The sequence below is a fragment of the Macrosteles quadrilineatus genome, unplaced genomic scaffold (assembly GCF_028750875.1).
Source record: "Macrosteles quadrilineatus isolate MER2022 unplaced genomic scaffold, UCM_ALF_1.0 Scaffold_1__1_contigs__length_201487025, whole genome shotgun sequence".
In the NCBI taxonomy this organism is placed as follows: domain Eukaryota; kingdom Metazoa; phylum Arthropoda; class Insecta; order Hemiptera; family Cicadellidae; genus Macrosteles; species Macrosteles quadrilineatus.
The window spans coordinates 151,207,421-151,221,391 of record NW_026542594.1 but is presented as its reverse complement, the minus strand read 5'-3'; the positions used below and the strand labels follow the sequence as shown (position 1 = coordinate 151,221,391).

Sequence of the window (13,971 nt, the reverse complement as noted above, 5' to 3'; positions counted from 1 at the left end):
ATCGTAAAAAAAATTGTGGAGTCGATAAAATGTTAAAATGGTATACAGTACATTATATTATATTATTATATTATTTGTGTCATGTTGCTCTATCGTTGTTGTTGTGTGCAGGATGGGGACGAGGAGTTGGAGCGTCTGCTCCTATTGGCTCCTGTACTCCGCAGTATGTGTACTCGCTCGTCCGTCCAGGGACCTTTTACTGTCAGGTAGGTTTCTAATGCTTTTTTATAGGTATACATTTTTGTCTACTAAAACATACATGCACATGGTAATTCTTATTCTATTTGCAACGAAAACTATAATAAAATAACTTTTAGTGAATAAACTACCAACGCCAAAGCGTAATTTAATAAAAAATAATTGTACTCATCCAATTATTAACTTATGATTCTCGAGAGTATTTAGTACTAGCAGAGTACCCGTCCTTCGTACGGGGTTGGAATATACGTATAAAATGCTTATTGCAGTTATACTCAAGCTTTGCGTTTGCAATAAGGAAGGACACAGTTTGATAAAATTTGCTTTTTTTAAATTTACAGTATTCTATAGTATTACACTTCTACCATAGCCATAATGTACTACCACTTCACCTAAACAATAGAGAAAAATAGATTATCAACAATTCGCAAAATATCACAAATTATTCATGAAATGAAAAACATTAACATCACTGTAAACAATCCTACTTTGACAGTTTTCATTGCGAATCACAATTTTTTGTTGCTGCTTAGTTCAAATTAGCTGTTTTCATAAATGCAAAAAAAAAATATAGTGCTGCACCCTGTTGGCAAATCTTATAACTTTTTAATGCTTTTCCATATCATTGAACCAACTTTTTTAGTTGAAACCGCTGACTAAATTCTTTAATTCCCTTTAAATATGAATACTCATAAGGTTAACATGGGGAATTACAGAGCCACTGGGGCGGAGCCCGAAAGGATTTTTGAGATACGAATATGCCTATATGTTAATCGGGAATGTAAGCTATCATCATGCCAAATTTCAGCCCAATCCGTCCAGTGGTTTATGCGTGATTGAACTTCAAACAAACAAACAAACAAACAAACAAACAAACAAACAAACAAACAAACTTTCACATTTATAATATTAGTAAGATTATCTACACAACTAACTGTATGGATTCTGAGTCGGCTAATAGCCAATCTTATGCTTAAGTGATATGATTGTTTTAAGACAACCGTAGTGCCCGTAGTTGGCTAGACGAGACAACTGTGTCATTGACATTTGTAGAGTCGTAAGTGTTGATAGTGAGGTTTGATGTGTTATGTGGTCTGGACGGATTGTGAATGCAAGGAAGTGCTCCATGGAGGGAGGATGCGACGACGTGGGTCGCATATCAGCCTCCGCGTTCGTGACAGCGACACTACCATGTATGCGAACGTTGAGTAGATGCTGCAGACGCGTTACCAACTGATATCTACTGGCTACTGAAGATGTATCTCAACTGTGTTGATACAATATCACCAACCACTAACTGTAAATATCACCAAGTGTCATTGTTCTTTTGATGTGTTTGGTTGTCAGTGTTGTTGAATGATTGATTAGAGAAAAGTTATCCACTAGCTATACTGGAGGTATCTCTCAGAGTTATTAATTGACCATTGACCGAAGATATAACTTAGTGGCTTTTTGATATTGGTAGAACTATTGTTAAGAAAATTAAATTAAATTAATATTCAACAATTAACATAAAGGTGGGATTTCTTCGCTATATTCAACCACATAGAAATTTTTGTAAAAACGCCTATGAGAGTTAGAAAGTATCCATAAATTCCTAACACTAACATACATTTATTACGAGTAGGAGAAACGTAGTAATTACAAAATATTTGTATACTTGTGTAATTAAGGCATTTTGTACAGGCGATGTTGCAGTAGTGTTTCTTAGGTCCGCAGTGAAATATCTATGTTAGTTGTGATAGAAAGCAGAATTCCTTTCTGTTGGCTTATTGTTTTAGTTTTGAAATTCCAAACGGTTTTTGAAACTAAAGCTTTCTACCAGATGTGAGGTCCCGCCTTGCGTTTGTGCCCTGGGGCTGACCCCGGCAACAAAAACTCGGCTTTGTAACCCATTTGTAGGTCGTTACAATCACTTAGGCCACGGAAGCGACTCGTTCCCGATAACGTGAACGCTTCTGACACTCCATAACTCCTAATCATTACGACATGAGGTCTTATTGGTTGTGAGGTTTTACATTACTTTATAAATTTAATTTTTTAACCTGAAACAATTTAAACGATATTTTAAAACTTTAATTGAAGGATTTATCTTGTTTGGTTGCCATCTAGTCACGACATGGATGTACACATGTTAAAAGGGTTAAATTAATTTAAATACAAGAATTTGGAAATATGGGCTTTAACATTCGTGTTTTAGCGAATTTCCCATACGGGGAATAAGCTATTACCGTAGGTCTCATGGGAAGACCTAGACCCGGGACCGATTTACTTTTTCGTTTTGAAGTCCCTAGAGGCCAAAAATGCCATCCGTTCAAATTCATATCGAGTTATCAAAGCGATAACTCGAGCAAAAAATATCCGATTTTAATGAAATTTGGTACATAGCCTACGTGTAAATCTACGTTTATTCGAACAAGTTCGCGGACCAGCATAATCAGACTATGGGGACGGGGGTTTATGGGGTGTTTTATGGGATAAAAATTCATGTTTCCCATTTTTGACCCTAAAAACGCAAATTTCATGATTTATCTTCAAACTATTCTGTAGAGCTTAAAAAAGATTTGTACGACCAGAAAAATAAAAGCTGCCACTTGATATGTTGTTCTGTATTATTAAAACAAAGTATTTTAATGAAATAATCTCATGTGCACACATTTTACCATAAACTATTAGACAATTAGCAAACCTCATCAAAACGTAGCTGCATATCTTGATGAAAGTAATGTATATTTAAAATGCAGGTAAAAAATACGAAATAAGTTTACACAATCCATAGATGACCTTCGTTTCTCGATCCCATCAGTTTTTATCTGCGAGGGACGGCCTTGACTTTTGACTTATGGATTTGGGGGCTTGACGAATTTGGTATTTAAATGTGACCCGCCCAGCGGAAACAATAGCCCCCGGGCCCAAAACGATCTTTAGGCTATAACAATATAAGCCTTTCCTAAACTCAAAAAAGGGTTGTCATAAGTTATTGTTGTTTTTATATTCTTTCAAAACTGAGAGTCATGGGTCAGGCTTTGAGGTTTAGAGAAACGTGCTGTTTAATACTATAACGCAATGCTTGTGAGTTGTATGGTAGAATAGTGTAGGCTACCAAGTAAATGTTGTTTATTTACTTCAAACATTAACTAAATCAAATACTTTACTCTTCTAGGATCTGAAGCATAATGAATATTTTTATAATGGTTTTTGTCGTCAGAAAATTGAATCAGACAGTTACAGAGTATTACTAATTGTGGGGAGTTAGCAAGACCAATATCGGAGTGCGGGGCTTCGGTCTCCGAGGTCTAGGGTTCAAAAAATCTCGGGAATTATACTGATCGCTTTTAGCTATGTTCTGCAGCTATGAAATTTTGTCACGCATTATTTTTAAGGTACCAAAGGTTTAATGGTCTTAAGTATAGTAAAGATGCCCTGATTAAAGTGAAATAAAATCGGCTTTGTTAAAAATCTAAGTCTTCGCTCATTAAACAACCAGCCTACTCAACATTACGGAATGTTTTTCTCGAGATCACATATAATGCCTTCTAGTAGGATTTTAATGGACTGCTGTAAGCTCTAATCATTCTATTTACATCACAAGCTATATATATAATATCATAAGCTACTATATAGTATATATATATATATATATATTATATATATATACTACGAGTTAATATATAATGCTATATATAGCTACCACAGAGTTTATAATAGGTTATGTTCCTCCGTCCTACTGCTCAATATACCATTTTTCCAGCTGTGATAATTCGTTATCACAAAATTTAATAAAACTGAACATGTTTAAATCGCATATAGCCATCGCAGGCGCAGTCAGGCAGTCGGGGCCGATGAGTGACGGATGGCTCTATTTATACAGTGATTCGCGACCACATGGCCCGGCGAGGCTATTCCGAGCGATCAAAAATCGCAAATCTTCTCTCCTCTCTCTTGCACCTCTGGTCTTTATACCACGGGTCCATGACCAGTCTTTCTTTGTGAACATCCAAAATCGGTTCTTTCAATGGTTCTGTGCGATTCATCAACCTCCAATATTTATTCATACCAATATTTGTAGTTTCAAACTTTGTGGTCAGATGTTCGACGGGACGACTTACAAGTAAACAAAAGTGACAAAATAAAACGTCGTTTCTGTATTGAAATAGTCTACAATACAGTTAATTACAATTTAATTCCTATTCCATAATTTCTTTGCTTTGTATGTTTAATTTTTCATTGCATGTGTGTGTTTGCAAGTACGTAGTAAGGTTGTAGCATATTATGATTGTGCCAGACAGAGCCTTCATTCGCACAACGCAATATTGCTACAGGCTGGCAGTGTAGCTCGACAACTCGGTAGCTATATTGCGTGATACGACAAACAGGCGCATGACTCTGCGTTCTCGCGGAAATGGAGTACTACTAATCTTTTATATTGATTGTCTTGAGTAGTAAGGGAAAATCACATTTGTAGTCATAATTCAATTGCAGTTTAACTACGTCGTATTTATTGTAAACAGATAACTAGTATTTAATCGTTCTCAGTGTTGTTTGGTTTGCTTTTCATTCCCATATCGTGATTAACACAGTCTTTGGGCGGTGAATGTCCTCTAAATTGAAACCTTAACCCTCGATAACAAGGTTCCTTTATAAAAAGTGTCATTTTCGAATCCCTTAGAATTTGTCTTACCCATAATTTATTTTGTTGCAAACCTCAATACGATGAGAACCGTGATAACAATAATCCCCATAAGTCTTATCATAGACGTCCCACTGTATTAATTTGTTTACAAGAATACTATTAGCTGTATTATAATTCACAGTTTGAGTTGGATTTTGGATTGGTATAGCAATTTTTTTATTTTATTTTTTTTTCTAGGACGCTAGGCGCATGCCCAGAATTTTTTTTTAACATTACCGGTACTTCAGGGGTTGCGGCATTATCAAATAGATAGAATCCATTGGTCATTTGGCGGGATTTGAACCCAGGACCTCTGGAACCGAAGTCCCGCGCTCTAAGCACTAGACCAGCTCACTCCCCCATGTATTGGTCTAGCAATACGTCAAGTCAATATTATTCTACAACAAATTCGTACTCATATATGTAGAGAATCGAGATACCTTTAGGTACGGTATGCGAACGAACATATAGTATAGTCGTTACTTTACTATATAGACCTTTTTACTATATAGTACCGTCCAAATTGACAATTCAATCTCAATCTGGGTCGTTTCTTGGCCCAAATGCCGTTTGCCATTGGTCCATCAATTAGTGCTATCGAACCGGTCGACGTTAGAAAAGAACAAGACCTCGGTTTGGACGTGCACTTAGAAAAAACGAAACGGCAATAGAGTCTAAAAACAGAAGTAAAAGAGATTATGAGGTCCGGCTGTAGGAAGCGGCAGCCAAGTTGGATTGTCTCTCAACAGAGACAGTTTCACAGCCAGTGAGGTCACGTGACCCGACAACTGACGGGTCGCTAGATGTGGACGTCAGCTAAATATAATGACGTGGAGACCTAATGAGTCCCAGATACCTACTGTATGTCCTGCGTGTGCGTGTGTGTGTGTGTGCGTGTGTGTGCGTCAGTGCAAGGTAATGAATGTCATCCCCCCATTGATCGCCAGACACAAGGCCCATTGTTTCCCTGGTTAATGGTTTCACTATTATATTCTCAGTTTGGCTCCCAACACAAGAACTGATTCCAACTCATTAAACTTCTAAACTGGAGACATACGAGCGACAAATGCAAGGCGTGATAATATTGAAAACATTTATTTTTCAAACGTGTAACGAACTGTATGAATACTTTAATGAACTATTGTTTGTTAAAGGCTGTGAGGGTTTCCATGTTTTCTCCATGACACTTCGTTATTTTGCCTATTTTATTGTTTTGGTCAACCATCTTAAATACAAAGCATTTGTTTGTGTATAACAAATGTTAACTCTTGGATTGCAATGGTTAATGGTTCTATGCTAAAGAGCTGATCAATGTATATTTCCCCCTTTCATCATTTACACTGCTTGCCAAAAAGTACAACCTAATATTAGAAAGTTAACTAGTAAGCCTTAAAACATTACTCTTAAAAACAAACATATCTCTTCGCATACCGTAATGTTGGATATGTATCCAAGCAAAGGGATCTGTTGAATCTCTTTCTGCAGCAATTATCATCATATCATTATCAATTAAGATGGGGACATCAATGATATTAGCGGGGACGTATACGTGATATGTATATGTATGCAATATGATTATAAATAAAGTTTAGGGGACCTTTCTCAGCAAAAGCCTTTTAAGGACCTCTATTAACTAAATGGCAATACACCATAATCACCTTTTAATCTAAGTAAACTTTACCTATGTAAAAACTAAATAAAATTTTACGATTGTTTAAAGGAATACCGTTGGTAATACATTTCGGCTGCTGGTAGATTGTGCTGCTCCTTGTAATGACTTGTTTGTTTTCTTCAGAAGGAGTGACCAGCCACACAGCAGAGGTAGGACAGCATCTGCTGGTAGATTGTGCTGCACCTTCAAATGACCTGTTTGTTTTCTATAGAAGGAATAACCAGCCACACAGCAGATGTAGGAAGGCGGCTGCTGGTAGATTGTGCTGCTCCTTCTAATGACCTGTTTGTTTTCTACAGAAGGAGTGACCAGCCACACAGCAGATGTAGGAAGGCGGCTGCTGGTAGATTGTGCTGCTCCTTCTAATGACCTGTTTGTTTTCTACAGAAGGAGTGACCAGCCACACAGCAGATGTAGGACGGCGGCTGCTGGTAGATTGTGCTGCTCCTTCTAATGGCGCTGTCACATGGTTCAAGGATGGAAATGTCTTGGATGCATCACCAAGAATTAGTGTGTCACTAGGAAAACTGAGGTAAGTAATTAAGTCTTCTTACATTCTCCTTACGTCTGACTGACTCTGATGTTATTGTGTAGATTCTCTGATTTTAAAAGTAATCGAATAACCTACTACTTACAAATTTTTTAATTAAATGATTACACTTGGTGTAAGTACCATGGTAAGTACCTTACCAATAATGTTTTATTTTAGTTTATGTATTTAAAAATAAACACAAACTATAATAAAATACTATATGCACTATTATTATGAATATTCTGTTTTAGGGGTTATTAGATAAGATAATAATGCTTAAAATTAAATATTTAAAATACTAACCATATTGTTTCTATACCGGTATTTTTCGACTATGATAAAATCACTAAAATATCTGTAGATGGATATTGAAACAACCTTTTCCTACAGTCTACAGTCACCCGACAACGTTGGCTTCCTTGTACTGTTTATAGTACAGAAAGCTGCTAATTGCTGCATATTTATACTTTGCCGTACGGTTTATACTTTGCCGCACATCAGGATTCCAACGAAACAACACAAAACAGCGTGGTTCCATTATGCACGTAATCCGTGTACGCTTGGAAATAGGTTGGCAACACTTAAAGATAATTATACTATGAGCAGCTGATTGACTATTATAACTACGATTTAACCTGTCATTTCGTGTTTATAGTTTCGGTATTTCTGAACTTTCTGGACTTTTCTTTTAAACGTTTTAAAACCTTCCTACGATCTTAATAAACAAGAAAATACCTTTTAAGCATTTCTTTTAGGCGCGGAAACCACTTCAAATTACAAAAACATACGGAACTATATTCTCAAAACGCGGAGCACATTTCTTGCCGAGGAAAAATAGCGGAGTGATATGGACCGCGGGTACTACTTTCTCTAGGGCACCATTTGTGTTGCCAGCTGAACCTAAAAACGTGTTGCATAGTGTTTGAAAGACTAATTATTTATATGCTTTATAGTGACTGTAGGAAAAATATAATGTGTAACACGAGTGAAAAAGGCCTTTGCTGCACTCGAGATCATTCCACACTCGCCTGCGGCTCGTGCGTAAACATTGCTCTCGTGTGCAGCAAAGTGCCACTTTCACCACTAGTTACACAAATAACTATTCTTTAAACTCAATGATATTTTCATTTATCAATATAACTAACAGGTCTGTCTACAAGGTGTGAATTAATTTGTTGTCCACTCCTTTAATCTAGGCTATGATGAGGGGTGGTTGTAACATAGATAAAAAATGAGATAGTCAGATTAGCTTTGGATTTGGAGGCGATGTAATTTTGATTACCAAATAATAAGAGTTTTATAGATGGGTGTCACAATAAAAATCTTTTTTAAGATAATACACTAAATCCTTATATAATACATGAAGGTTATTTCTACAAAACACTCCTTCGTTAATAATGGACAGATTTTTACAAACAATGTGTGAAAATTAAGTATTTTTTGTGTAGACGCCCCCTTACACCAATTCCTGTAATAAAAGTCCTCGGACTTTGCCCCTCAGGTCATCAAAATCCCAATGTATTTCTTATGAAGAAAAGATTTTGTTTACATAATCAGACGAGTATTTTGTATTAATTACAGCTGTTCATAGTAAACACATGATACACACAAGAGCCTTCGTTTTTAGAGTGAGTTCGTTTTCAGTTTTGATAACTGGAGTAGAGTGATTCATTTCATTATCTTTAAGTTTACTCTTTTAAGTCATCGGAAATTATGACTGTTATTCGTTTTGAAATTGTAATGCTTTGCAATTGCTAGAATTTGAGCAACAAGTGCACTAGTGCGTTATTATTACTTTAGCATAGGTAAAAACTTCTGTTAGTTTTCTATAGTTAGTGTGATATTTCAATGGAGCAGCAAGACCTGTGGTAGACAGTAGACAGTTGGTATGTTGAGACTAATTGCTGGAGGGACATTTTGTTATAAATGGCTCAGTTCCTTCAGCTTGCCACTACAGTAATTGGTGTGAGGCCTGTGCCATACTTCAACTTGCAGCCTGTTTGTCTTCCCTTCCTAAACAATTGTGGGAAATAAACAATATTTGTAAACACAAATAACTTCTAATAACATTTGAGTTTCAGGCAGTCACTTGTTGACTTGTTGAGACAATTTGTTTGGAAAGAAGTTGGAAAGAAGTTTGTGGCCTTTTTTTAACTTTGTACTTCCCGTCCATATATAGACCTCAGGCCAGTGCGTAGACCATCTAGCAAAGCAAAGGATGAGCCAGGACAGTACAAGAGTAAACTGTACTGATAAACAGTGGTGGCATGTACTTGTACTAGAACTAGGATCTTAACCCAAGACATCCAAGTGCCTTAGGTCCAAAGTATGTGTCGCTTCCCAGTTAAAGGCTCACCAGTTGAATCCTCTCCTATAATGTGCACCTTCAAGGAAGATGGTCTCTATAGATTACAGAAAATTCCCTCCTACAGATAAAGCTGCTTTATAGCTGTTATCTTGATTAGTCATCCATTTTTATAGCTAAACACTTTCAAATTATAAGAAAATATAAGAGGGGAAATGGTATTTTGTTTAGATTTTGCTAGCTGGAGACGGTTTCCCTAGGGAGTAAAAAGCCTTTTGAGTCCTAAGGGAGAAATGTCAGCTATTGTAATATTTGATTGTAGGCCTAAGCAATAACATGTATCAAAATTATAATTTGATTGATTGATTTAATTGGTTGTAGCTTGATGTTACATTTCTTGACAATAGTTAATCATATCGATAGTATGTAGAATATACAATCGTAATAGACGAAATGTTCGAATCACTTACTAAACAGCTGCTTATTTGCATTAGCAAAATTAAAAACAAGCTGGAAGTTGTTTTGAGAGCCTATCTTTACTTTAAAAGTATTTTCGTTTCCTACCTTATTAGTTTTGTTCAATGATATAGCAATATGACAAAAAATATAGTTCATCACGGACAAAAAGTTAGTGTCTTTTCAACCCTCGCTCATTTTCCGACTGAGGCTTGGCTTCACCTCAGTCGTGAAACATGAGCTCGGATCAAAAAGAGACACTTTTACACCCTAAAATAGGTACTTTTGAAATACTTTTGATGAAATATACTTTTGTGCATTTTATTTTTATGACATACATCAGTGGCTTCACTTTTATAATATAAAATATCCTTTGACAAGAACAACTAATTGTCTCTATTGGTAATCTACCTTCACTTAAACCCACCAGACAATTAATTTTACATGCTGATAAGAACTTTATAGGTGCCATTGAATGAATATTTACCTGTAATTACTATTTATATATTCAGCAATCCCAAGGTACCCATATAATTTAGTGTCAGGTACACTTTAAAACTTTATAATGATACTGATATGACGTGCTGCTGCAGAGTAGTTGAAGATGAGCAGAATTAGCACCTGCTTGCTGGTCCCAGACCTTTGATCTATTCTGGTCAGAACCAGACAAATGCCTTGTGTTCCCTGCTAACCAAACAATAACACTGTCTAGCTTCACTATCTACTCTAATTCTCTCAGTTATTTTGATTTTCAATCATAATATTTGCCCTTTATCACCCAATGTTTCGAAAATCTCACCAACTCACAGTGGTGTAAGGTTTTGTGAATATCTTTCATAGGAGGCTCATTTATTTGATAAGGAGTTTTGAAAATTACAATTAGATCTTTAAAAAAGGAAGCTAATCGTTAACTAAATGAAATGTAAAATATTCCTCTCAAGATATTTGTGTTTTGATGACCTAAAAAAATACTCCCACTCTATGTGTCCATTTAATCCTTTTAAAATCTATTTATGTACAATGTTATATAAAAAGTGCAAATAATACCAGTACGACACTAGGCAGCAGTGACCGAGAAATTAGATGATTCCGGCTAATATAATAGCTTGTCTTATTCAGTAACAAAACAAGCACCTATGTGGTGTCCTCAGCCTCATCCCATCTCATTTGATAGTGATAATTATAATGATAATAATAATGATAATAGCAGCAGCCGCTTATCATCAAAGAATTGGCTTTGCCCATTTCCCAACTTTCTTGCCCACAAACAACCTCTGAGTCGATAGGGGGTGTGGTAGTCAAAATAGTTCCTGGGGACAGAATAAGTAAATTAATCACTGTATGTGGTCAGTGTCTTCTGAGAAGTGTTGGGTGGAGTACAAACAAACAAAAATAAATATGTACATACGTTTCAATAATGAACTGATTATAACCTTTGACTACAACTAACATTTTTGTCATAATCTTTTACTCTACTACTTACAACTAAAATAAAAATTTGTTCATTTCAATAAAAAACTAAAAAAAACTGTTTTAAGCAAATTGTTTAAGTTTTTAATGACAATTTTTTTCTCTCTAAAACTCTGCCTTATGTTCTATGGACTCTCTGTATTTCTGGTACCGGTACAATCTTAGATTCACACGTTCAGTTTCTCTACATGTCATCTAAGGTATCTCTGTTGTGTAGGCTGAAGATCCGCAACGTATCTCCCAAGGACCGAGGAGAGTACAGCTGTCAGTACCGAGACCCTGGTGGTGAGATGCGCTGGTATAACATGAGTCTGTCCGTGGTGCAGCATGAGGAGGGGGAGGATGAAGGAGCCAAGCAACCTCTGCCGATCCTCAGCAGCAAGCGGGACTTTGACGACGACGGTCTCAACCAGCTGAGCCTCGGAGACGACAGTGGCCGAGCCCCTAGCTTCACAAACCAGGCTGCTATGCACAACATGGTCGCCACCTTGCTAGGACAGAACTACACCCTGACTTGCGCCTCTGATGGTATGAATTGTTAAAAGTAATGTAGGCTATTTCCAATCCAATACCCATTGAACCTAAAGGTTTTTAGGTGTAGTAATAAAAAAAAAACAATTTTTGGGGTTTGTAATTATTGTAGGAATGAGGGTAAAACCATTTTAGTAAATTCATATCTTTACAATACAAATACATTTTAATTACAACACCTACCCATCTTCAACAAGCTCTCTTCATCTTAAGGAAAAATGAGGAGAGCTTGTTGAAGATGGTACCAAGGGGAGATCCGAGGGGAAGGAGACCAGTAGGAAGACGAAAGGTCAGGGGGTGGGATCAAGTTCAGAAAGATACAATGAGACTAGTAGAGGAAGATTCGAAGGACCGAGAAAACTGGTGACAACGTGTTGGCGAGGCCAAGTAACAGCTTGGATACAAATTGTCCATGGCAGTAAGTATATAATTACAATTCATTTTAAGAAATAAAACAAAACTGTAATCCATTTGGATTGATCAAGAAGTAAGTAAATGCAATAACTTATAACTCAATTCCTGCTATAAATTTCACATCATACATTCAGTGAGTTTAGAGTAGAAGTAATTTACAGCATTGTTAGTTTTTGATGTGAATAGAGGAGCTTTCTATGACTGTTCTTTGCAATATTTGTTTAAGTGATGGTGTAACATGTAGCAGCAGTGTTGACGTTAAGTAAACACATGTGCTTACAGGTACGCCTGAACCAGATACAGTGTGGTTCAAGAACGGACGTCAGTTGCCAGTCACTTCTTGGGACATGACAGTACATGTAATGGAGTCAGCCAACTACACATGTATCGTCAGTAACCCCCTCGGAACTATCAGCCACACCGTGCAGCTACAGGCCTACAGTCAGTAAACATTCTCAATCTCAAGTAGTATAGAATACGGTACCCTATTGTTTTAGATAGGGTCTATAAAAACTTTTCAGTAATACGAAAAATATTTTATACAATTAAATCAAAGAATATTGCTTCTTCCTAATATGAAGAAACCATAATTGTAGAAGAGGTTTTGAGATAGTCAATATAACTGACTACCCCTTATATATAATATATGAAGGAGATTTCTAGGAAACACTACTCCTCCGTTAATAATGGACAGATTTTTACAAACGATGTGTCAAAATTAAGTATTTTTTGTGTAGATACCCCCTTTCATCCATTCCTGTAATAAAAGTCCTCAGGCTTTGACCCACAGGGCATCAAAATCCTTATGTATTTCTTATGAAGAAAAGATTTGTTTACTAAAACAGACGAATTATTTGTGTTAATCACAGCTGATCAGATAGTAAACACATGATACACACAAGAGCTTTCGTGTTTAGAGTGAGTTCGTTTCCAGTTTCGATAAGCACACGACAGTTTCGATAAGGAGTAGTGTTTCGAGTGGAGCAAGGGGTTACATAATCTTTGAGTTGACTCTTTTAAGTCATCGGAAATTGCGAGAGTTATTGATTTTGAACGCCCGTAATACTTTGCAATTGCTCAAATTCGAGCAACAGTTGCACTAGTATAACTCTATTCTAATAAAAAAACTTGTTCAGTACTATTAAAGTTAAATAATAATTATTGTGATGAGGGTTAAGCACAGTTTATAGTAAGGATATTCCTCATTTTTGTTTAGGAGACAAGAAAGATATGCCAATCATCGTGGAGACACCAAGCAACATAACAATGAGTGTGGGAGAGTCTACTTGGCTGATCTGTAAAGTGTCCAACATGGAGGAGAGTAAGATAGTGTGGCTCAAACATGACAACACTCACCCTTCCAGGCTCAACACTAGTGATCCCAACCTCAGATATATTGTAAGTAGTTGTGTAATGTACCTGGAGATGTAACAATCAGTTAGTGTGGCTCAAACATGACAACACTCACACTTCCAGGCTCAACACTAGTGATCCCAACCTCAGATATATTGAAAGTAGTTGTGTAATGTACCTGGAGATGTAACAATCAGTTAGTGTGGCTCAAACATGACAACACTCACACTTCCAGGCTCAACACTAGTGATCCCAACCTCAGATATATTGAAAGTAGTTGTGTAATGTACCTGGAGATGTAACAATCAGTTAGTGTGACTCAAACATGACAACACTCACACTTCAAGGCTCAACACTAGTGATCCCAA

At 36.5% G+C, this 13,971-nt stretch overlaps 1 protein-coding gene across 2 annotated transcripts in view; it reads left to right on the top strand.

The window, feature by feature from the left end:
• Nucleotides 1–13,971, top strand: part of LOC128987414 (fibroblast growth factor receptor homolog 1-like) — an 83,498-nt gene that overhangs the window by 29,219 nt on the left and 40,308 nt on the right. For both annotated transcript variants that reach the window (XM_054408258.1, XM_054408250.1), the window contains exons 2-6: nucleotides 112–206; nucleotides 6,930–7,074; nucleotides 11,523–11,833; nucleotides 12,533–12,691; nucleotides 13,467–13,648. In XM_054408258.1, coding sequence (XP_054264233.1) covers nucleotides 113–206; nucleotides 6,930–7,074; nucleotides 11,523–11,833; nucleotides 12,533–12,691; nucleotides 13,467–13,648 — 891 coding nt within the window. In that variant the 5' untranslated portion in view covers nucleotide 112. The remainder of the gene's footprint in view (nucleotides 1–111; nucleotides 207–6,929; nucleotides 7,075–11,522; nucleotides 11,834–12,532; nucleotides 12,692–13,466; nucleotides 13,649–13,971) is intronic.